A 23,041-nucleotide genomic window follows, 5' to 3' on the forward strand; every position below is an offset into this window, starting at 1 on the left:
TATAAAACAAAGCGAAGAGAAGACGAGCGGCGTCTCCAATATATATTTGAAAGTATGGCGAGGTATAAACACCAATGGTTGGTGGTTGGTGAATGAAATTGCATATGCATTTAATTATATATTTGAAGATGCACGTTTTAATATAACCGTTAGTAGAAATCAACCTTCTCCTGCAACAGCAGAAGCAATAAGTCAGAAACAATGTTCGTCACAGAATAATAATAATATTATAATAAATTCGGCAGTTGGAGGTGGGATTGTAGCTCTGCTATTTATTGTATCTAAATTCTTCCGTAGAGGAGGTGGTGGTGGGTCTGGTTCTCGAGACCGACAGGACATATCTAAGTAAATAATTAAGTCTAGGCCTGCTGATGTTATAAAGGTTAGAAAGTTGTTTTTTTCTTCTAGATTTCATTGTTTCTATTATATCCTCTCCTTTGAGCTTGCTTGCCTGAACAATAACAGGATTTGGAAAGATCTGGATGTCAAACAATCAGTTCCTTGAACCTGGCTGAGACCTTTAATTCTCAAGGTATCTTCATCAAAAAATTTATTGTGTAATTTGTTTGGGACTTTGTAGTTTAAACTTTAAACTGCATGATATTGTCCACACAGAAGCAATCTGTATAAAAGCCCTGGTAAGCTTTTCGTCCTGAATTAGAAAATATAAATTATAATAAAATAATCTTTTCACCCTTACGGATACTCTTAAAATGCCATTGCACCCGTATCGGTCGGGTACCCATACGGGTACTGGAATCCCTGAAATAGACCTAATCCTATTCCATTGAAATGTAAATTGTTCTTGAGGCTTCAAGTTGTATTGACTTTGTCATGTGTTATAATAGTTTTTCACATGTTCCTTACTAACTTTACTCAAAGAACTACTAACATAATTTTCAGAATACACATATTTTAAAATTTTCATATTAATTAGCCGTACCTGTATCCTAATATTTCACAAAAAAACGTATCGTACCCCGTATCAGTGTCGCCGTATCGGTACCTGTACCCGTATCCATGCATCATAGTTTTCACCAATTCGGCCTGCTATGATTTGTAATGCTTTAGAACCTCTTTGTACGTGCTAAGTCTATGTGCATATCTTTTTATGTATGGGTGTAATTATTATCCATATAGTATACCAAAACAGAAATTATTTTATAAGCTCTAGTTATACACCAAATTAAAGATCAATTGCTTCCTAAGAGATTGATCGTGAAGGAAGATGGGAGAACTTGGAAATGGGACAAAAGGTGTTTTCAGTGGAATCTATATATGGGGTGCTTGACGGAAAAAATAAAAATAAATAAATAAAAATGCAGCACAAGAGGAACTAGTGTGTGGAGCATGAAATCGTAATATGGGCGACTTCTATCCCGTTCCGAGTGGCATTCTTTACTTGGATGGCATATCTAAGGCACATCCAAACGATCGATGAGTAGAAGACTAGAAGCACTAAATGAAAGAAGGAGGGCTACTCATAGTGTTTGCTCACTTTGTAAAGAGGTGGAGGAGGATCTCAATTACCTTCTAGTTCTTTGTCCGGTGGCTAAGCAAGTATTATATTTGCTTTTCCCATTTTCGAAAAAACCTTGGATTTCTCCGGATGAGATTATGGAGGCTCTTGGTGGAAATATCTTCATGGAAGCTCTTCCTCCAAGAGCCAAGTGGTTAGCAGATCATTTTTCAAAGGCTATGGTGGGGGCTTTGGTTAGAACGTAATTGAAGAGTGTTTGAGAACAAGGAGAATGAAAAGCATAAGATTGGTGAATGTCGAAGTGATATTGTATGATTGATCAATGAATGTTTCCATTTTGGGAGTTAAGATTTCAGGGGTTTATTTGTATTTGGGATGCTTTTATTTATTTGTATCTGGCCATGATGTTGGATGGTATTTAGCTGTTCTTAGAACCTTCGTAAGATTGGCTATCTTGTTTGCAACAGTTCTGCTGGAAATGGAATATAAATTTTAACGTTAAAAAATAGGAAATAATAGAAAATTATTTGGATTTAATTAGTTTTAAAAGACTACCAGTCTTTCTAATTTATTTGTATAGCAAAAACTGAATTAGTTGTTTTTATTGTATATAGTAAACGTCCATCTCTCTACTTTTCATAGGAGAATATCTCCTTATGTACTATGTCATTCTCCTTTGTAGAATAACTCATCCTCGAGTTTTGCTGGTGAATGACAAGATATTTGATAAACATATTTTCATTGTCTTTCCATATTTATATTCAAACTTCCTCTTCCAATGCTTCTCATTTCCCTTAAAAAATGTTTGAACTTTGAACAAAACTAAAGACGAAATTTCGTTACAAGAAAAGGCAATCGTGGGAGCCAAACCGTGAGAGACAACTTCCTTTTGGGTGAACACACAAAAGGGTTGTGGAAAAGTGAAGTGGTTTATGGAACTTAACATCCTTGGATTCCATTCCGATGGTAATAGGTGAGTTACTGGACAACAGCCAACTTGAGAGAGAAGATATTTTGGCCAACTTGGTCATCACTGGCTATTAGCTCTTTTTTAATGGTGCAAGTGTGGGAAGCTGGTAGAGTCGAAATAATTTGTGATGGGATTAGGGGAGACTAAGCGGAGGGAGGGGTGGAGATGGGATCTTCCATAGGAAGTGTACGTTGATACTTAATGTGGATGTGAGTGTTTGAAGAAGATTGGGTGGTTTGGAGATTGTTGATTACTACTTGAGCGCCTGAGTGGCATGTTTGGTGTTGGTAGATGCAATTTGTGTTGGAGGCCAAGCATAAGCATTGGCGATGTTTGCTGTGAGTCAAAAGACTGCATCTCCACTTTTCACCTTTTTCTCCTCATCTCCAAGATTGGGAGAGTTCGGGGATGAATTCTAATCTATTTCCATTGAAACTAGGGTCAATACGCTGCTCTGACACCATATTGACTGAATGGAAGCAAACAACACCCATTAAGTCATGCAACAGGAGTAAGTCCAGTGCTTTCACGTTGATATGGTGCACTTAAGGTGCAAAGGCTGCTATCGCCCTGCGATGCATGCAGTAAAAATGGTGTGCCCCTAGTTTGTATGGTGCAAATCTTTTACATAAAAGTTATTAATTTTAAAAAAAAAGTATCATAATTCCTAAATGAAGAATCTAAAATTAATACATATTTTTTATTGTGTGGAAGAAACTAAATAGTTAGTTAATTCAGTTGGCATAAAACTGTATTAACTACTTAACTCAGATATCAAAAACTGTACCAAAACAAAATATAACCAAGAAAATCATTAAGTTAACAGTTTAAGCAACAACATAATTTATTAAGTTACTAGTAAAGATACTGTACTGAATAACCATGCATAAGCATTAAAGTTGTCGCTGTATCCATTTGTTTGTTTGTTTATGTTAAAAGCTTGTTCTCGTTCTTTTTCTAGGTAACACCGCCATGCAATCAAAGTTGTACTCGGATGCAATCGAGCTGTATACCTACGCTATTGCACTTTGTGAAAGTAATTCGGTGTACTACTGTAGCAGATACGTATTAATTTGGAGTATTAAATATTTAAATGTTATACGCTTGGGATACTTCTTGTAGGTCATGTAGCTTCTTGTTACATGGCATATTTCTTGTATTAGTATTACTTTGATCTACTAATGAATTTATATAAACCGATAAAAAAGATGATGATTTATATGCTATGAACTTATGATGCAAATCCAAAGCTTAGGATTGCATGTATGCAGCTGATGGTGAAACATGCTTAATATGTAGAGTAAGTGAGGAACAGCATATTGAGAATTTCGCATTACTAATCTCTTAAAGTTCAGTCTTTAATATGCAACTTGTTTGTAAGGATACCCTTCTACTTAAGATGTTTTGCTTTGCAGCTTGTGATAGCACACTGTTTTCTCTTGTTAAGCTTTTCTCTTCTTTTCTCTTTAATCATAAAGCTATTGTGACTTATTGTGATACATGTTTGTCAGGGGAGTCACTTATACAGAGATCTACAAATATGCTTGGGCTATTAGAGACTATAAAAAATCCATTGAAATTGATCCAAACTATAGCAAGGCATACCCCTGTCTTGGTTTTGCATATTATTCAGAAGGGAATTATCGCAATGCTATTGATGAAGGATATGTGAAAGGTTTGTATGACTGTGTGTTATTTACGAAAAAATTATGGTAACACTAGCTCAGACTCACACATTAGAAAGTTTAATTCGGAAAACGTTCAAAAAGGTCGTACTTTTCAATGATACGGAATCATTCATTAATTCGGCAAGGAATCATTAATTCTCGAATAATTAATCCCCGCATTGATTCCATAGTTAGCAATTCGGTGAATAATTTGCGAATTATTCGCGAATTTATCGTATTTTCACTATAAGTCTGCTAAGTCTGCTGTCAAATTTTCTCGTATTTTTTTATTTTTAGCTTCGTATTATACTCGAATTACTTATGAACTGAACTTTTTTCGTTTCCGTTTTTTTAATCCGAATTGGAAAAACGAATTCTTATCGAAGCTCGAATTTTATTCGAATACTTTCCATATCGAATTTTTGCCGCATTACGAATTGCTAACTATGGCTTAGAGTCGGCAAACACAACTTACTTTGTTTTAGTGAGTTGGGCAAATATTTGGGTTTACCATTTTCATTGAACATATGAGCAGAATCACACATTAGATTAAGTCCAACAAAATTAACGGTTGAACTAAAGGTGTGGTCATTGTATTGCATTGAGTATTGCCTACTTGCGTTTGTGGAAAATTCTTGTCATTTGTGTATGCTGATGCATTATATTATTTTGTTGCAGATAATTATGATTAGAAATGCACTTGGTTGTTGACTAAAATCCCATTTTTGCAGCTCTGCAGTTGGAACCAGATAACGCGTCTCTTAAAGAAAAAATTCGGGTTTGTTCTTCGAATCCATCTATTCGTCTAGCTTAACGGTTGAGATTTTGTAACGTTTTGCTTATACATATATTGAACCTAACCTATAAGTTTTCCATATTGGTGACCTGTATATATTTTTGAAATAGGTTACAGAGCAAAAACTGAGAGACGCTCAACTATGCCAGGTTGTTTCTTAACTTGTTATGTTTCATATTTTATGGATTTGGGATTACATTTTTAAAGAAATATATTTGATCTTAAAATTGGTGATTGCACATTAAGACAAAATAAAGCACTTCACAACAATTATATATACTATATTGTGGATATGATCTTTATAGTGGTAAGATCATAGCCACAAAGTATTAGACTGTAGTTCAACTTATAAAAGGGTGTTGTATAAAAAGTGTTGTATATGGTTCTTCCCCTATATATACATATATATATTAGACGGAGACCTTCAAACATTTCCATAAGTTTTGTAAAATGTGAAGTCCTATTGAACATCCCAGATATATTGATGTGTATCTTAATGTGCACTCCCATGGGCGTGTTAAATTTGTTCTAATACAAACTTATCATCTCTTTTCTCCTTAGGGATCTAGATGTAACAAAACTTTGCTACCCTGCTCTCTCTCTTAAGATTTAGTTTGGCTAGTTTACGTCACTTCAACTGGCGATGGTGAAGTGGAAGTGGAAGTGGAAGTACTAAATTCTGTTCACCGAGGGAATTTCCTCATTCCCTTCTGGTTGTTGGCGAATGAGTTAATTTTTTTGTTGTTCAAGTCAAAGTTAGTTGGTGGAAAATCTTCGGTCAGTCTTAAAGTTGCCTGTCTTAGAGGAGAAAAGAGATACAGTGTATGGTATCAAATAGCAAATTGACAATGAAAAGTTCCTGGCCGTTGCTCAGGACGTTAGTAGGCTCGGTCAATTGAAGATATTTATACTTTTAGCTTTGTTTAAAGTGGTTCAAACACATTCCTTTAACCACGGGTACTTCCACTAACCAACAATCAGATCTTCGCCACTGAATCTTGATTGCTTAGCAGGTGCCAACTAGCAAAGTAGGTAAAACTTTTGGGTGATGATACCAGAGGTCTGGGGCTCGACCCCGCCAGCATCAAAGAGTTATTGATCTCATTTAAAACAGGCTTGCCAATAAAAAAAAATCTTGATTGCTTAGCGTTTTAAACCGTGGCTCTCATATCAAATGCCACTGGTTATGAAGCATAGGCGTATCACAGGCAAGGCTTCTAGTGTTCCTAATAGGACTCTGCCCAGCCATGACAGCTTAGTGAATCACTGATTGACCAATGCAAGAGTTACTTGGGTGTTCTTAGCCGTCGTGTTATTTTGTCATGATGAAAGGTTGATATAAAGGCACTAATTCAATCAGAAGTCAAATAAAGCTAACTGTAGTGGATGTTCATGTTATTTTCCAATACGTGTAGCTATGGATATCCTTCGGCTGGCCTCGCTGTTCATGGTAGATGCTTTTTGGGCATTTCTAGAGTATTTTGGAGAATATAATCTGTTATCTTTTTTTTTGGTAACTATATAATTTGTTTTCTTCCTTAAGTTCAAACTATACAGGAGCAGCTATATGCCTGTGTTGTTTTTATTATTCTTCTGTATGTTATTTGATTCTTCTTATATTTACGACCTTCGATTGTTCTCGCTCATGCAGAATAGGAGGATAACATTGAACGGTAATGATATAGCAAACATCCTCAGTAACGTGTTTGGCCAGCATCATCAACATTGAAGCAAAATTCAGCACCGTCCGTAAGAACTGTTTGGTGAACATCAGATGTTATCCACAGTACCGGAAACTTTGAAAGTATTTTCTGTTTTGTAGCCGTATGGCAACCATTATAAGTAAACTCAATTATGTTTTCAAAATTAGTTTTAATATAATTACTTGTACAGCTCGCCTACTACGAATCTGAATCATCTGTGGCTGGCTGCTAAAGCAAGCTGCTTCGTAACGTTGACACGGAATGAGTTCTGTGTCAAACAAAAGCACACGTTTACGCAATTTATATATCTCCTTTCGTTGGCTTGTTTCTTCACTTTTACTACAAACCTATGTTTCCATTATTTTTTAAAACTCAATTTTAATCACTAATACTAATTTTTCAATGTTGAAATAAATATAATGTGAAATGCAAGACGGAGTGGAGTTTGTTATATGGTTTGTGTCCTTTTTCATATTTTAAGATTTTTGTCAGGTCATTAGATACGACTAGTTTTTGAATTTGTCTTACAAACGGGTGTCATTATATTAAATTATTCTAAAAAATATTAGCAATTATACATAGCTATGAGATATGAAAATTATTTTAATCACTCATTCAAATTAAAAGGAAAGCAGCAGACATTGATAAAACCCATTAGTTAATCTTTGATTTTATTTTTGTAATATACATGATGATTAGAGCAATTTATCTGTTCAAAGATATCTGTCATTCTTTCCTTGTGGTTTGATGATCGGGGATAGCTCTTAAACTCCATTTGTACACAAAACCTTGGCTAAAAAATGATTACATTTATTACTAAAAATATGATTCCATATATGTAAAAATGTCTGATAAGTCATCTCATCTCCAAGATCGAACAGATAATTACGTAGAGAGAATCATAACTCTACCATTCCCTTTTTATAATTGCCTTTTGATAGTCAATATCTTCTTTCAAACTCTGAATTTCTTCTTCCTGAATTTGTATGCACTGATTTCTAAGTATGTCGTTCTTTTCTGCAATCTCAAGTTTGTTGCAAATTTCTTCTATTTCTTCGTAGTTATAGTCTACTATTTCAAAGCCTATCTCACTGCGTAGAAAATCAATTGCTTTCTTCGATGCTGAATTTTCTAAAGCAGACACATAAAACTTACTTTTTCATGTTTTTTAAAGGTGCAAAGTTTGGTCACTGCCGGGAAGCCCAAAGATTCCAAGTTTACAACAACGAGTACCTCATATGCTTTTTCTTGTTTTCTTTGATTTTTCATTATTCATAGTCAATTCTTCCAACCTAAACTTTATAAAGTTAGTGATATATAACATATGAAAAATCATATTAAATAAAAAAACTTGCATCTATTCATTGTTTGATATTCATTAATTTCTCGAGGAATTCGATTATTTCTTGTTGTTCTTTGAAGAACTTTCGCTTGATTTTCAACTCCTTAAAGTTGTAGTCAACAACTTCGAATTCATTAACTTTTTGTGTAAATTCAATTGCCCATCTTGCTGCAGTATTTTCAGTCTCTTCAAAGGATTTTGATGGTACTCCTTTAAAACTTATGATTTCAGACGCAACTTCCACACTAACTACACCATTTCTCACCCTAACGCTTGCATTGTACATTTTGTTATGTAATGAACTTTCGTAAACAGGTTGATCCAGATTTAGCTTTTTCATTATTTCTTCGAGCATAGGTTTGAATGACACTTCAATCCTTCCTGAATATTGCTCTGTTCTCATCTCTATAGTGATCATTTTATGTGTTTTTGTATAAGATAGCCAAAAAAAAATGTTATGTTCACATTGTAGTAAGTAGAAGATTATTTTTTTAATCGAAATAACTAAATGTAGCAATACACATTCAGAAAAAAAAAAAAAAAAGATACTTGTTTTAAAAAATCGTACCTTTTATGCTTTTTGTTGATCCATATTTAGAACAATATATCAACTTATTAGACATGATATGGGAGAATTATAAAAATTTGATAGACAATATTATAAAACTTTATTTGATTCATGTATTGGTAAAACTACTCTGCTTTATAGATGTGGCATTTGTAGTAAAAATGAATGGGTGACCATATTGTTATTGCCTTTGAAGCTAATTCTAATTTGTTTTGGGCTGAAAGCTAAGGTATGGCAACAAAACATTGGGTATGAATGATTTATTGGTTAAATATTGTGGGATTAGTGAAATTTGGGTATGACTATTTTATTTTCTGCTTATTGCGCTCACTGGTATTCTTGCCATTGTGTTTTTACCTACGGATAGAATATCGATGATGCAATTGGTTCAACCTATTCATACAACTATCTGTTCGAACATTTATGCTTAATTCATGGATTAAAATAACACATGTTAACTAATATTATTTAAAAATCTAATAAGATTGAATTTTTTTTATTGGAATGTGTACTTTTTTTTTGTAGTAGCTATGAATCCTTGTTTATGATGATAAGTTTTCTTAAAATTATTTTACTTGAGGCATTGTTATGGTGTATTTATAGGTTTAAATTGATTAGGGTTCCCTATTTGATAATTTGAAGTTTAGTTTGTGTATTATTCTAACTTATGTACATCTATAATTGTACTATTCGGCTAATGTCGCAAATATGGTTTGGTGTCTTTAACTTGGGCTTAAGCCCATTATATTTTTCACGTATAGACTTGAGGATTTTCTTTTCTTTTTTCATGTTTTAGGTTGGTTATTTCAACATACCACTTGATTTCACGTCTAAATCTCTTAAATTAAATACAGATGTGGATATGGACTGTGTTGCTGGAAACGAAGGTGAAGCTCTTGTATTTGCTTTGTAATTATAACACAGATATGAAATTATTTTTGCCGTTTCTCATCTAGTTGGAACATACCGTAGTGCAATTCTTCGTATTCTATACCATCTAGTGAAAGTGTTGAACTCATCTCTAAATTTTAGCAACTTCTAGTACTATGTACTTGTTTAATCTATTTGTGAGATCTTGTTTAACAGTAAGAACAATCTTAAGGTTAGAACAGATGAGTGCATGAGGCATAACTAATATATATATATATATATATATATATATATATATATATATATATATATATATATATATATATATGGGGGTAGGTTCCGTTTACAACACTTTTTTATACAACGTTTTATACAACACCTTTTGAAAATATGAATTAAGCATTGATTCCTTGTAGATATGATCTCCACACCATGGAGATCATCTCCACAAAAATTCAGCTCATTTGAAAACTCCTAACCATGAGAAAATTTGTTCTCAACCTATGAATTTTTATCAACGGTTTAGAAATATCGATTTTGTAACTTTTTTTTGGCAAACTTAGAAATGTTCAAATGACCCAATTTTTTGTGGAGATTATATCCATAGTGAGAACATCTTATCTACAAAAAATTAGCCCTTAAAACATCTTGAAGGGTCCGTTGGGGGGTATTGTATAAAACGTTGTATAAAAAGTGTTGTAAACGGAACCTACCCCCTATATATATATATATATATATATATATATATATATATATATTTTTTTTTTAATTTTTTTATTATTTTTTTTTTATTATTTTTTTTATTAATATGTTTATATCATTTTCAGAATTGTTTTTTGTGCATGTCAAGTTGGTGTGATTGGGAATTTGGTCCACTCATCCCCAAACATAAAAAAAGATGTTCGTCGGAGCTTTACAAACTGTAATTGGATTACTAAGGTACTTCTTCATTGCTATACAGAAAGACATTTTTTCAACATAGATAGCTAACTTGGAATATGGAAAATCACATATTTAAAGATTCTTTGCTTATGCTGTTATATGCGGAGTGTGATCACATTTTAGTCGTGCATGTGGGCTTACCTCCCTTAGTACCTTGCTAAGGGTGTTGGTGGTCTAGTACTTGGGCTCCATTCCATGCAAATCATTGACAAATGATACGGGTAATCAAATGACGTAAACAACTTTAGCATCATCACATGAAAGTAAATACTCAATTAATAAAGCATATAAAGAAGAAGGACAAAAGTGACAATTGAGAAAACTGATGGAATTTACATATAAAGCAAAGAATCTCTCCACACACCAACCCTCACCAAGGTGAAGTGAAGGTGGCAAGTGGCAAGTGGCAAGTGGCTCATTATGGTACTACTTTTCTTCTGCAGGCCTTAACCACTAAAAAAATGCAAAAGACTCAACCGATACTCAGAAACAAACAGAAGGAAAGGACAGAATATAAGAGGTCAGCTAAGAGTAAATTGCCTTCATAAATTTTGTCAGTTCAGTTCAGAAAGAAAGGGACACAGAGAGAAAGAAGCATCAGTTTTATTTTCTCCCTATTATTTGTTGTTTCTGTGTTGGCATGGTTAATGAGAATAGTTGAAAGATATGGGGAAGGCAGGAAAATGGATTAAAAACTTCTTGACGTGAAAGAAAGAGAATGGTAAGTCGTAATCAACATTGTTCATATTCAGCTGAGTTCCCTACGGTACCCGTTGCTCCCACCACCCCTAAAGAGAAGCGGAGATGGAGTTTTCGAAGATCAGCAATGACATCCAGGGATTTCAGTTCTATGGACTTAATTGCTACCACTCTGCAATCAGTAGTGCAGTCTATGTTGGAAACGGAGAATGACCGGAGGCTGAGTTCAGTGAGCATTTTTGGGGCTTCGGTAGTGTCCTGTAATGACGCAGTCATGGCAGTTGGACAGCCGGCGCCTGCCGTTACCCAATTAGGTTCAGTTTCAAGAAGAAGAACAAGTGCAATTCAAGAGGCTGCTTCAATCAGGATTCAGGCATTCTTCCGTGGGTATCTGGTATACTTTTCAAAACAATCACCATTTGTCAATATAAAGATTACCAATTAGAAGTCTCGTGTTAGATAAATTAACTCTCTGTATCTTCCATTGCAACAGGCAAGGAAAGCGCCTTTGTGCACTGAAAGGACTGGTGAAGTTGCAAGCACTTGTAAGGAGTTACCTTGTGAGAAAACAGGCTGCTAGGACCTTCCGGTGTATGCAATCCTGTGTTAAACATTTCTATATAAATAAAATTACCACATGCATCCTACTGAAAATAGTTTGCACTACTTAAGAGCATATCCACTATTATGATGGGAGAATCTCTCTTATAAATGAAAGCAATACAAATTCTTCACCCTTTAATTTGCAATCTGATTTTTCTGCATGTAGATAGATAGACACATTGAAGACAATGTCAAGGTTGTGGAAATGGATTTTGGGCAATCTAGAGGGAGTACAAAGAGCAGGAATGGCTATTTAACCAACAATCATGTTGAAAAGGCAGATCAAAGATATTCACCACATCATTACGCAAAACTAAAGCAAAACTGTCTCTGGCACATGTTATTAGCAAAGATGAGCCCTAATGCCTGCAGTGAGTACAGAACAGAGCAGCTCCTGTCACAACTCAAGTGTGTCAAAACCTGATCCAAGTTTATTAAGTATCTTTCAGTTTTGGTCAAAGCTATTGTAATAAGGATGTTTTCTAGCTTATCCGGAAAATAAACATTGTTTTGATATTGAAATTATATATCTAAAGCTAATATAGTTGATATGGTAATTCCATTGATTTGTATTTGTGTTTAATTTTTCTGTTTGTAAACTTTCAGCCCCTAAGCCAGGCTTACATGTTGTTCTGTACTCATGTAAAATATCAAAACAAACCTTAATCCCACAAAATATAATTTTGATTTCCTACCATGTGTTTTCCTCCTCCATTTACATCCAAAAAATTTAATATGGATATGTTATCTTTCCTTGGCATTGTTATCAGGCACATTGCAGTTGAGTGTTCCACCAAGTCATTGTGCTGGAATTGTCGTGAGCCTGGCCACATGGGCAGTGACTTCCAAAATGAGGTGATATGCCATACTTTCGGTAAGACTGGTCACATTGCCAGAGATTTCGCGGCGCCTTCTCTACCACCTGGTGACCTCAGGGTTTGCAACAACTGCTATAAGACTGGCCATATAGGTGTTTACTGCACAAATGATAATGCATACAACAATTGTAGGAAGACTGGCCACCTAGGTCGTGACTGTCCGAATGAGTCATGTGGCTAGGTAGTGCCCAAAATCTGAATATGCCCAAAATCTGAATATACCCAAAATCTAGATATTAATTTTCTTGGTGTTTTTTTTTGACGTAGTAATGGTAGATCTTCTTGATCGTGCTGGACACTTGGAAGAAGCCTTAAACCTTGCAGCGATGATGCCTATTGAGGCGTGTGTGGAGCACTCTTTGGTGCTTATCGGATCCATTGAAATCCTGATTAGAGAAAAAGGAGTCAGAAAGAACCCTGGCTGCAGCTTGATGGAAGCAGAGGATGGGATTATACATGAGTTATTTGCTGGTGACATTACGCACCCAAAGTCAAAAGAGATCAAGGAAGCACTGGATGATCTTTTACAGACATCATTTGGACTATTTACTACGACTGCTGGAATCCCCATTAGGATTGTAAAGAACCTCAGAGTGTGTGAGGATTTCCACACTGCGATGTGTGGTGCGTCTCTGATTATGAGGAGAGAGATTGTTGAGGGATAACATGAGGTTTCACCATTTTCATAATCGATTGTGCTCTTGTGGTAATTTGTGGTGATTTAGGAGTGTTTATATAATGGAGTTGCAAAACTGCCCCGATAATACTAATGTTGCTGACTGCCTAATTCTTTCGCACTCCTAATGGTTTTTTTTTTAAAGATCATCTGGTATTTGACATTAGAATATTGAAGGAGGAACTCACTATCTCATTAATATTTGGAAGACACTATCTAGTATTTACATTGTTGATTGTTCAGGGCATCCACTTATTTACAATTACTCACTTCTTTTTTAGAAGGTCAGCAAACGAAACAATGCTATGATACGAATACCTACTCCAAAGGTGACAAATGACTTATATTTTTTTCGATATCGAACACATTATAACTTGAAGTAGTCGAATTGGAAAAGTAAGCGTGTTAATAATATAAATTTAAACTAAAAATTAACGGACTCAATAGTGACAAACTTTCATAAATAAGAAGCGTTAAACCTCGGCCATTAAAAAAATACTATGTGACTAACATAATAAAGTTTTGGTATTAAAGTACTAATCCTCATGGTTTTCTTTTCTTTATTATGGAACTCTCCATGTCCTTCATTCATTTAATTTTTTCTTCGAGATAATATATTTTATCTTTGTTGTGTTTATCATCAACCAAACAATCTAGCATAATATTTTTGAGGATGTCGAGTTGATTCTGTTTCTCTTCAACTTCTATTTTTTCTTCATAAGTTCTTTGAAATTGAAGTCTTCAATTTTCATAACACGTTCATCCTTTATAAACTGTATTGTGTGAAAAGTTGTTGAATCCTCTGCTTTTGCAACAGAATATGTTGGGCTTCCATCAATTTCTTTAACTATGACGCCTTTCACTGTTAAAGAATAAGTCTTTTTGTACCTTTAATGTCACAGGTGCTTTTGAATCGTCCGGCTCTCTAATTACGTGTTATAGGACCGATCTTGTTGAATGTTAAGTCCTGCTTCTAGAATTTCCTTTAGCATTTTTTTTACATAAGCTGTAATTTTCATACGCCATTATCTGTAATATACATAATAAAATGAAGTTAATAAATAATTGTAAATAATAGAGAAGAGGAAGAAAATTGGCTACTTGGTTTTTCGATATGTGTAGTTAAATTGTTTTTTTTTAGGTTAATAAATTATGTTTTACTAAGTGATTGGAAGTTCAATTTTTGTAGGTTTTTAGTTTTGTATATCTCTTAAATTTTGATATTTTGGAACAGTGAGCTTCTCCTTTTTTGCAGCCTTCACTCTATCAGGAGCATGGATTATGACACGTGTCGGGTATTTTGAAATTTGGATTTTGAGTTTTATGGTGTGGGCACGTGCAAAACGTGTGAGGGGTAGTTGTTGCATTTTGAAAGGGCATAACACCAGACACACCACAATAGACGGTCAAACTTGGTAAATGAATTGTTAACTAACGATAGGGTTACTTAAAGCTAAGAAACGTAAAACTTTGGGTCCAATGCAAATACCCATATTATTGGGACGACCTAAAGCTAAATCACCTTATTTTAAATTAGATTTTTTTTTTAATTAGGTAGAAGCTATTGGGTTTAGAAACCTATAAGTATACTATTATTGTTGGGCCTGGGCCCAACAAATTATAACATATGTTTTAAGCGGGTATTGTATCTCAAATTCAATTCAAATTTGAATTGCTACCTCTTTTTCCCACGCAGCTTCCTTTCACACTAAATTGCTCCAATCTTCATGGTAAGATATGTATTTGATTATGTGGATGTTACTGACACTTCAAAATCTTGGACGTTTCTTGATTCAATGGCAGAGGAGCAAAACAATAGTGATCACTTTTCAAGGGTTTATGATATTGACAAAGATTTAACCAAGAATGCTTCCACCCCAGCAGTTTGATGATGATGCAGCTTCGATGGATTCAGTGCTATGTGTTTCCAGATCTAGGCTACTTAAGAAAGGTTTCACACAGAATGATTGCACAGGTTAGTATCTTTTTTCGCATTATTAATTTGCTTTCTTGATTATAATTTCTTAATTAGGGTTTAATTTGCATTGTATGTTCTAGAAAAGTATATAATTGAGTAATGTTGAGCATTCTTTTTTTGGCCTCAGTTATTTGACTGGTACACTTGTTAGAATATTTTTGTTGAATTGTCGCAGTTATGTAATATACTTGTATATTATGTTATGGCAACAAAATGCAAATGATTGGAAAAGAGAGTTGCATTATTGAGGTTAGAAACACTAAATTTGAGGGATCATAATTTTGCTTCTGGATACACCTCTAGTTAAAGAATTAATGTAAAGGGCATACCATTAGTAAAAGAGAATGATCCTAGAATATTCAACTATCCACAGTTTGTGCTCAAGAGTCTTTATCACTTTTATTAACTAAGAAGTTGTATTCTTTGGGGTCTGTCAATTTAAAAGGCTTTATTGAGGACATATATAGTATACTATGTTACTCTACAATTAGGTTGGGTTGGAGGAGAAAGTGGTTTTTGTCCGTAATTGTCGGGTAACGTGGGTGCTGATTGTGCGTAGTTTTGAGAGGTGTATCTATTGAAAGAATCCATTGATTGTAAAAGTTTGATACAAATTTTTTTGGAGATGGAATCTAGGATTAGGGTGGTTTTGACTTTTGAGAGGTGGTAAAAAGCTGATGAAACCGTTTGTGAGGTGTTAGTTTCGAATGTTACCTACTTTTTTTTTTTGCTGATGATATAACTATGCTATTTCTTCTCATATTGAGCTGTTTCCATTTCTTGTGATATGATTCCTCTGAGTATTGTTTGAACTGTGTAGCTCGAGCAATGTCTTTCCCCAACCCCTCAGCTTAAACTTCTGTGGTTGCAGGATACGTATTTGTGACCATTGAAACCCACTTAACAAAATGCATATGCCTTAACAATAGGTTTCCTTTCAATTTGGTCTTACTCTCGATCTATACTTGAGAGAGTGAGTGTGTTCCTTTACAAATTTACCTAGCAGTGTTCGCCCTTGTAGAAATATCCAAAGAGAGTGCTTGCTAGTTTACGTATTCTTCACTGTCAGATTTTCTATTTCCTTTCTCGTTGGGTTTTATCTACACAACGTTCTCTACTTTGGTCGAGTCTAGTTTAATCAATAATGTTGCCACTCTGTCATATTCTCTTCTTATTGTTGTTTGACTTTTGATTCTTGTGACTTTTGATCTGTTATTGACACACTTAATACTTGTCGTCCATCACAGAGGCACTGCTGTATATGTCTTAAAATAAATATTTCATTAAGTTATGATGAACTATAGATAATTCAAATTGAAAAAACAAAAACATAAATTTGATGGATCTAACACTGTGCTAATCCTCATCCAATATAGAATTCAGCTTGAAAAACACTACATTAATCCTCATCCAAATCTGATGAATTATTTGGGATGCTTAGGTAGTCCATATCCCAATTTGGTCCTCCTATAAGCAATGCTTCATTTATTGACTTCAAATAGGCTTTTTCTTTTCTCAAGTTTTCAATATATTGATGAAGTTGTTTTTCTCTAGTATTTGCTTCATATAGCAGCTTCATATAGCACTTCACGTTTAGTAATGACTTCTTTGTGGTTGACGTCTAAAACCTCAAATTTGTATATCTGCTGTAGAAAGTGGATAGCGTTTCCTGCAGCCGCATTTTATGAGTCCACTTTCTTAGTTTGATACATCCCCGGAAATGATTGGCTTATAGGATAATTCGGATTTTTGAAGATTTCTCTCATTATCGGTAAATCTATTATGACATCTGCAGCGTATAAGTTGTTTTCAATCTTTGATATGTAAACTGGTTCTCCCTGAATTTTTTCCTTGATTAGAATTTCCCTCAACGCTGTCTTGAGTGAAATTTTGTGTTTGGTTTCATACTCCATGAGCTGCATTTTAAAAATTACATTAGTTTATATTATCCAGAAATATACAGTCTCACCATTGTCAGGGCATATAGTAATTTGGTATTTTTAGAACATGCAAATTTTAGGTTTTGTTTTATTGATGGATCTTTTACTGTTTTGTAGGCTTTGTGGGAGGATACCAAATGTGTGTCAAAGTGGGCTATAGTGAATAAGTGCAGGTATATATATACCACTAACCTTGGTTCCAGCATTACATAATTTTGATATAAAACATGCATTTTCTTATACTCTAGTTACATATATATACTATACCGTACCTTATACACACACACACCTTTCCCCCTTGAAATAATTTAAAGCATATGGATGATTTGAAAGTTGATATGGTCGCCTTAGGTCTGCTCTTATATTTCATATAATTTCATCAATAATTGTCGTGTTGGATTGATTGACTCAATAGCTTCAACTCGAGACTTGTCTCTCCCACAGTCCCACTGATTTCACAATATTGAGAAGAATTATAAAGAGGAGGGGTAAGAGGGGTTCCAGGAATAGTTAATAGTGAGTGGTTGTTACACTAATACAGGTCTTAAGTTCAATATGGTTCAATATAATTTTGAATTAAAAGAATCATAAAAAACAAACCGTTACAGGCTTACGCTAATATATCATGTGTTTAAACTTTATTATTATTATTATTATTGTTTTTTTATCATCAGTTGAATCATAAAAGAGAAATCAACAAAATTATTAAATAAGATACTGGAAAAGAAATAGTTTACCTTATCCATTTTTGTTAACTCTTTCTGAAGTCTTGATTGAATATCTTCTATTGTATGTAATGAAAAAAAGAAAAAGAACTCAGTTATATATGTAAAACTAATGTAAATCAGACTAAAAGAAAAAACTGAAAGTTTACCTTTGTTTTTTGTTTTGTGTTAGGAGGATCGTGGGGTTTTTTTTTTTTTTTTATATATATAGGTTTAATTTGTTTAGGTTTTCTTATGTCATTAGTAGTTTAGTATTAATAGGATTCTTATTAGATATGTTTGTTTAGGAAGTTAAGTATAAATATGATTCTTTTAGTAGAAGAAGTCCTTATGTAGGCCTGGGAATTAGACCGTATACTTCCTTGCTAGTCCAGGAGATCTTCCTCATGCAGTGAAGTTCGGGTACAATCATGAATCCAAACCCAAGATGCTTCTTGAAGTAGGATCATCCCATATCAAAAGCAGCACCCTCACACCTTCCTGCGACTTGGACTTGAGAAAATCCTCTATAGTGACATCTGATCCAGAAGCAACATCTCGAACTAATCAGACTTTGTGGTACACTGTCCAACCAATAATATAAATCAAGCGCCGGGCTTGACTAATTGCATTGAATATGTCATACCAATATTTCCCGTACTCATAAGGCACCCCACCTTCGAGCTTCAAAGCTGGAAGGTAACCGTCAGGAACATGGGCATCTTGGTATAATGTTAGCTTCCCTCCTTGCCTGAGGGAAGTATGTACCTAGAACTCCTGTGTAATTGGGGCGCACTCAACTCCATGATGGTAAGCAGTCAGTCTCTCAATTGGTATGTATTGAATAGATATCTTCAATACAGCTCCAGGGTTACATGGCTTCCTGTTTGACATATTAAGGACTTGAAAAGATCCTTCAATTTTGTTTCCTGATATTATATTTTCTACTGTGATTGCCACGACTCCAATCCAATAACTTGGGACCCCACAATATCACTGTCCTTAACAACAAAATGCGCTTCTGCAGCGTGATGCGCAACATGACCACTAAAATGTTGTGTCCAAACTGGATTATCGTTATTACTAATAACGTAAGTTCTGTTGACGACAGCATTGGCCACTCAAACAGTGACATAGGGATCACTGTTTACCTTTGATACATGCCCTTCAATTTTGTTTGTAACATTCCCAAGCCGCTACGCAAACATATTGGTTAAGGTCTTATGAAACATATCCATGTTGGGTAGGTTTTTCGGCTCATAGACCCCAAATATTCAAATTCCCATGTAAGAGCATAACCTTCAAAGATCCTTTAGACGATGGAACTGGCACAATCTGTAAAGACTGACCATGGCACAATCACAGAAATAATTTACAAAAGCCCAAAAGCCAAATATTAGAAGTGATCCATTAGCCAAGTTGTAATTAAAGTCCAAAGCACTCACATATTATGGTGCATCAATAAGGGGCCATAACCCTCTGTATTGAAAAAATGTAACAGCCTTATGAAGTGGCAAGCTGTAAATAATTTAAAATTTGTATATTGAATTCACCCACTACTCTGTGTTGTACTTTTGGGGTGCACTAAGAGGATTAGCGTTTTGATGCCCCCCTCCATGTATGAACTTTCTAAGTTGTATTACCGTGGTTATCTCAACCACTTTTCCATTTGCATTTATCAACATTTGCATCTTTACGTATCAAACAAATATCAGGTATAATACTTTGTTCTTTAATGTACTATCCTACTTGGCTACCCTATTGTTTATAAGAGACAGTAGTTGAAAAGGGTCGGTACATTTTTTGTTTTGTAGTATATTATTTTGAATGGTATACTTGGGGTATGGCTGCACGTATCATTATTCTTTCTAGTGAGTTGTGATCACCGACCAATATGATACCACTTATTGTGTTTGGCACAAAATGGAGATATAGAAGCATCAAATGCGGGATGTTGTCTTGTGATATACAAAAATATCTAAAGTAAAGAAAATAAAAGGAAAGAAGAAAGAATCCATGCATCAGGCAAAATGAATGTCTAGTATGTGCAAAAACAACACCGATACTCTAAAAGCACCAAGCTTATTATTAGATAGGCAAAAATCATAATAAGAAAGTCTCTCATAATTTGGTCCTAGGCGTAGTCATGTTTCTTAATATTATGTTGTGATTTTTGCTGCCTAGGTTTACTGTTGATGAGTGTGGCCAAAGGATGTCTGTTGCTCAATACTTCCATGATAAGTATGATGCCAAGCTGCGGTATGGTCATTGGCCAGCCCTTCAAGCGGGAAGTGATTCAAAGCCATCATACTTTCCTATGGAGGTTCCTTTTTTTTACTCAAGTCCTTTATGTTTGTTTTGCTTGCTCATTTATTAAGGTTCTTGAATTATTTTATTTCAATTCTAGGTTTGCAAGATTGTCGAGGGGCAGAGATATTCTAAAAAGTTGAATGTGAAGCAGGTTACTAACATGCTAAGAGCATCTTGTTAGCGTCCCAAGCAAAGGGAGGACAATATCAAAACGGTATGCACCACACTAAGTTTGATAACAATCAAACTTTTCGTTGGTACTCATCTCTTCCTTTTGTTCCCTACATGTCATATACATGATTCTGTAATCCTATGTTTCCCAATTGCCTTGGTGCTTCTAATTCAGAAGTGTGTTTGGATGATTTTCATCATCAGTAACCATTGATAGTAATTAAAATTATCCTTAACTTTGTGGGGGAATTATTGTATGATGATAATATCTATACTTCCTGAGATGGTTAAAATAGCTCTCTTACAACCTAATCTGAAGTACATAATAGAATCAGGGATATTAGACAGTAATTAGAATGATTCTAGTTTTTTCCCTCAAATCAAATTTCTATCAATAACATAATTAGACTTATGGTTCGCTCTCTTACATGTACCGGTCCTGTCAGATATTGGAATGTATTATGAAGCAAGAATTTTGGCTTACTGATTAATTTTGTTGAGAAGGTCTCCCCTTTTGCTTGTTACTTCTAAGCCAAAGCTTAGATGCAAGTATGCACACATAAGTGTTTAATCTTTGCATTATGAACTCGAGAATTACACCAACTAAATGGACATTTATTTTTATTCATTTATTTCTTTTACAGGTTTCTTGGTGGGCAGTGCAATGTCTTGTGTATTTGACTTGATATCTGTAGGAACCTATTAAAGAAGCTGGGATTCAAGGGACATAATGGAATCAAAGAAACTTGTCTTCGTGTCCGATGGCATTTGATTTACTCCAACATTCTTGACACTAAATTTGAATTGTGGATTCATCAAATTAGTTCATATACATGTTACCACCGCCCGATGACTAAATAAATTGTCTTTTCCTTAGTGGTGCTCTATGCTTTTGCTATCACATCATTCGCTCGGTATATGGATTCTTATATCTTTTTAGATTTGAGGTGCACATCTTGGTCTCAAGCGATACAATTTGGTCATGCCCGTGAATTATCCTTTCAACATCCAATCAAATTGTACTTTGGTAAGAGTGCACTTCTACTGTTTGTTTCCAAGTAAACTTAAAATAGTTGTATTTCTTAGTTGTTCCTGTATAGATTTTATATGGCACAACAATCTCCTAGACTCCTCGCATATCTGTCATAGAAATCACTCGTCGGTTTTAGCATGTCTCTAGGTGACTTTATTGTACACGAAACCTGTTCTGTAATATAGGCTAACTTTGTAGATTTCATACATAATTTTCTTTTATTGAAATAACTTTGTAGTTTGTATGTTCAAGTGGTCAGCTAGGCCATCTTTTTGGAAATCACTATCCTAACAACTTCTTGTAGTGTACTCATTCCAACCATGATTTTTTTTTTCCTATGTTCATATTTTATCAACTTTTAGGGACGTTGGGTTGTACAAAAAGATGCTACTGAGACAAACAAATGTTGCATTTTGCGGGTTTATGTGAATGTGGCTTTTTCAAAGAAAACCATTTAGAAAGGTACCTCGTTACCCAATCTTAGATGCCACAACGTTTTTTGCCAAAAGAGCTTTATCGGCAATTGCCGAGTTTACTGATGGCATCTTGTCTGTGTAGCCACCTTGGTTAGGCTAATACTAATGAAGTTCGCTTGACATTCGTTTGCAATCATCTTCACTAACAGAGTTTTACCACAGCCTGGAGGTCCATAGAAAAGCACTCCTTTTGAAGGAGACATATTTACCACACTTTTCAAACTTCTCAGGATGCTCCACTGGATATTGCACAGTCTCTTTAAGTTCCCTCTTAACGTTCCCAACCCCCCCTATATCCTCGTAGGTTACGTTAGGCACTTCAACAACCGTCTCGCGCAGAGCAGAGGGATTGATGGTTCCAAGGGCAGTTGTAAAGTGCTGATTTGTAATAGCCATAAAATTAAGTATCTCGACATCTATAGATTCATCTTCCAAATCAATCAAGTACATTTTTTTCTCTGATGTACTGTGAATTCACATTCTCAGGGAACTGAAAAGTTGGATAGAGCGAGAGACAGCACAGAAGCTTCCATGTGGTCCTTCGTCCCTACCACCCACCACCAAAGGAGGCGCTGAATTGCAGATACCGGTTGCTCGATTATTTATTGGGAATGTACTTATACCAAAGATTTTATACCATGCAACTTAATCGTGTCCTTGCAAAACATGGTGTGAAGTAATCGTAAGTCGTAACAACAATAACAATAGGTAGCTCTTCTTTTCTATCCTCATTTTTGTGGTTGGCTTCTCCGGGTTCTCATAGTTTACTTTGGGTTTCAGAAGAGAAAGAAATCCATTGAAAGAGCGACGGGGATATGAAAGAATGAAACAAAATAAATGAGGAACTTAGACTGATTTAATGTCTCTTAGTGACCACGACTTAATTAAGTATCTATTTTTTCTCAAATGATGACTTGCTATTTATTAGATTTATGAATTCAATTATCCGGATGAGTGCGTAAAGCAAGCTCATGGAACTTGAAATTGAGAAGTCTGAAGAGGAGCTTTTAAAGTATAAAAATAGGCGAGGCAACCTTGATGCCAATGCCAAGGCAACCGGATGACTTAGACAACATAAAGAGAGTCAAAGAAGAGTCGGGTTTTTAACCTCGAGAGAGCACAAAGGGAAGAATAGCAAGCAAAACAGGACTCGAACTTGCTAATCTAAGGGTAAAGGAGATGCACCAAGGGATAGGTGATGAAGCAAGTGCTGCGCGACCAATGCACGCATTCGA

At 34.8% G+C, this 23,041-nt stretch overlaps 3 protein-coding genes and 1 long non-coding RNA gene across 8 annotated transcripts; 3 read left to right on the forward strand and 1 right to left on the reverse strand.

Annotated features, from left to right (window-relative positions):
* The first annotated feature begins 36 nt into the window (after nucleotides 1-36).
* Nucleotides 37-6,805, forward strand: LOC147480537 (small glutamine-rich tetratricopeptide repeat-containing protein 2-like). Of its 3 annotated transcripts, XR_015204885.1 has the most exons (7): nucleotides 37-382; nucleotides 466-532; nucleotides 3,412-3,486; nucleotides 3,962-4,125; nucleotides 4,849-4,895; nucleotides 5,024-5,062; nucleotides 6,565-6,805. XR_015204885.1 is itself a non-coding variant. In XM_086577865.1 (6 exons), exons 3-6 carry the CDS (start codon nucleotides 3,951-3,953, stop codon nucleotides 6,640-6,642), a joined length of 339 nt encoding a protein of 112 aa, XP_086433991.1. In that variant the 5' UTR covers nucleotides 37-382; nucleotides 466-532; nucleotides 3,412-3,950; the 3' UTR covers nucleotides 6,643-6,805. The 3 variants fall into 3 exon arrangements, 1 of the variants encoding a protein (XP_086433991.1); XR_015204886.1 differs by lacking the exon at nucleotides 3,412-3,486; XM_086577865.1 differs by having other exon boundaries at nucleotides 3,412-4,125.
* Nucleotides 6,806-10,859: 4,054 nt separating this feature from the next.
* On the reverse strand, nucleotides 10,860-11,644 carry LOC147480538 (uncharacterized). Its single transcript, XR_015206432.1, has 2 exons — nucleotides 11,595-11,644; nucleotides 10,860-11,428 (listed from the first exon to the last, which is right to left on the reverse strand). It is a non-coding gene; the product is annotated as an uncharacterized LOC147480538 (long non-coding RNA).
* LOC147480539 (uncharacterized) lies at nucleotides 11,057-12,334 on the forward strand. Of its 3 annotated transcripts, none has more exons than XM_086580968.1 (3): nucleotides 11,057-11,431; nucleotides 11,531-11,628; nucleotides 11,807-12,334. In XM_086580968.1, exons 1-2 carry the CDS (start codon nucleotides 11,057-11,059, stop codon nucleotides 11,615-11,617), a joined length of 462 nt encoding a protein of 153 aa, XP_086437094.1. In that variant the 3' UTR covers nucleotides 11,618-11,628; nucleotides 11,807-12,334. The 3 variants fall into 3 exon arrangements, with proteins under 3 accessions (XP_086437094.1, XP_086437092.1, XP_086437093.1); XM_086580966.1 differs by having other exon boundaries at nucleotides 11,811-12,334; XM_086580967.1 differs by having other exon boundaries at nucleotides 11,531-11,582.
* Nucleotides 12,335-12,787: 453 nt separating this feature from the next.
* Nucleotides 12,788-13,183, forward strand: LOC147480540 (pentatricopeptide repeat-containing protein At5g48910-like). Its single transcript, XM_086578685.1, has one exon. The coding sequence runs from the start codon at nucleotides 12,788-12,790 to the stop codon at nucleotides 13,181-13,183; it is 396 nt and encodes a 131-aa protein (XP_086434811.1).
* The last annotated feature ends 9,858 nt before the right edge of the window (nucleotides 13,184-23,041 follow it).

The sequence above is a fragment of the Coptis chinensis genome, chromosome 8, assembly GCF_015680905.1.
Source record: "Coptis chinensis isolate HL-2020 chromosome 8, ASM1568090v1, whole genome shotgun sequence".
Classification (NCBI taxonomy): domain Eukaryota; kingdom Viridiplantae; phylum Streptophyta; class Magnoliopsida; order Ranunculales; family Ranunculaceae; genus Coptis; species Coptis chinensis.

Excerpts from the sequence above, each read along its gene's own strand:
- LOC147480539 (XM_086580968.1), top strand. The coding sequence starts at position 11,057 with ATGGTAAGTCGTAATCAACATTGTTCATATTCAGCTGAGTTCCCTACG. Across the intron at positions 11,432-11,530 it reads CATTCTTCCGTGGGTATCTG|GCAAGGAAAGCGCCTTTGTG; the intron begins GTATACTTTTCA and ends CCATTGCAACAG.
- LOC147480540 (XM_086578685.1), top strand. The coding sequence starts at position 12,788 with ATGGTAGATCTTCTTGATCGTGCTGGACACTTGGAAGAAGCCTTAAAC.
- LOC147480537 (XM_086577865.1), top strand. The coding sequence starts at position 3,951 with ATGTTTGTCAGGGGAGTCACTTATACAGAGATCTACAAATATGCTTGG. Across the intron at positions 4,126-4,848 it reads TGATGAAGGATATGTGAAAG|CTCTGCAGTTGGAACCAGAT; the intron begins GTTTGTATGACT and ends CCATTTTTGCAG. Across the intron at positions 4,896-5,023 it reads CTCTTAAAGAAAAAATTCGG|GTTACAGAGCAAAAACTGAG; the intron begins GTTTGTTCTTCG and ends TTTTTGAAATAG.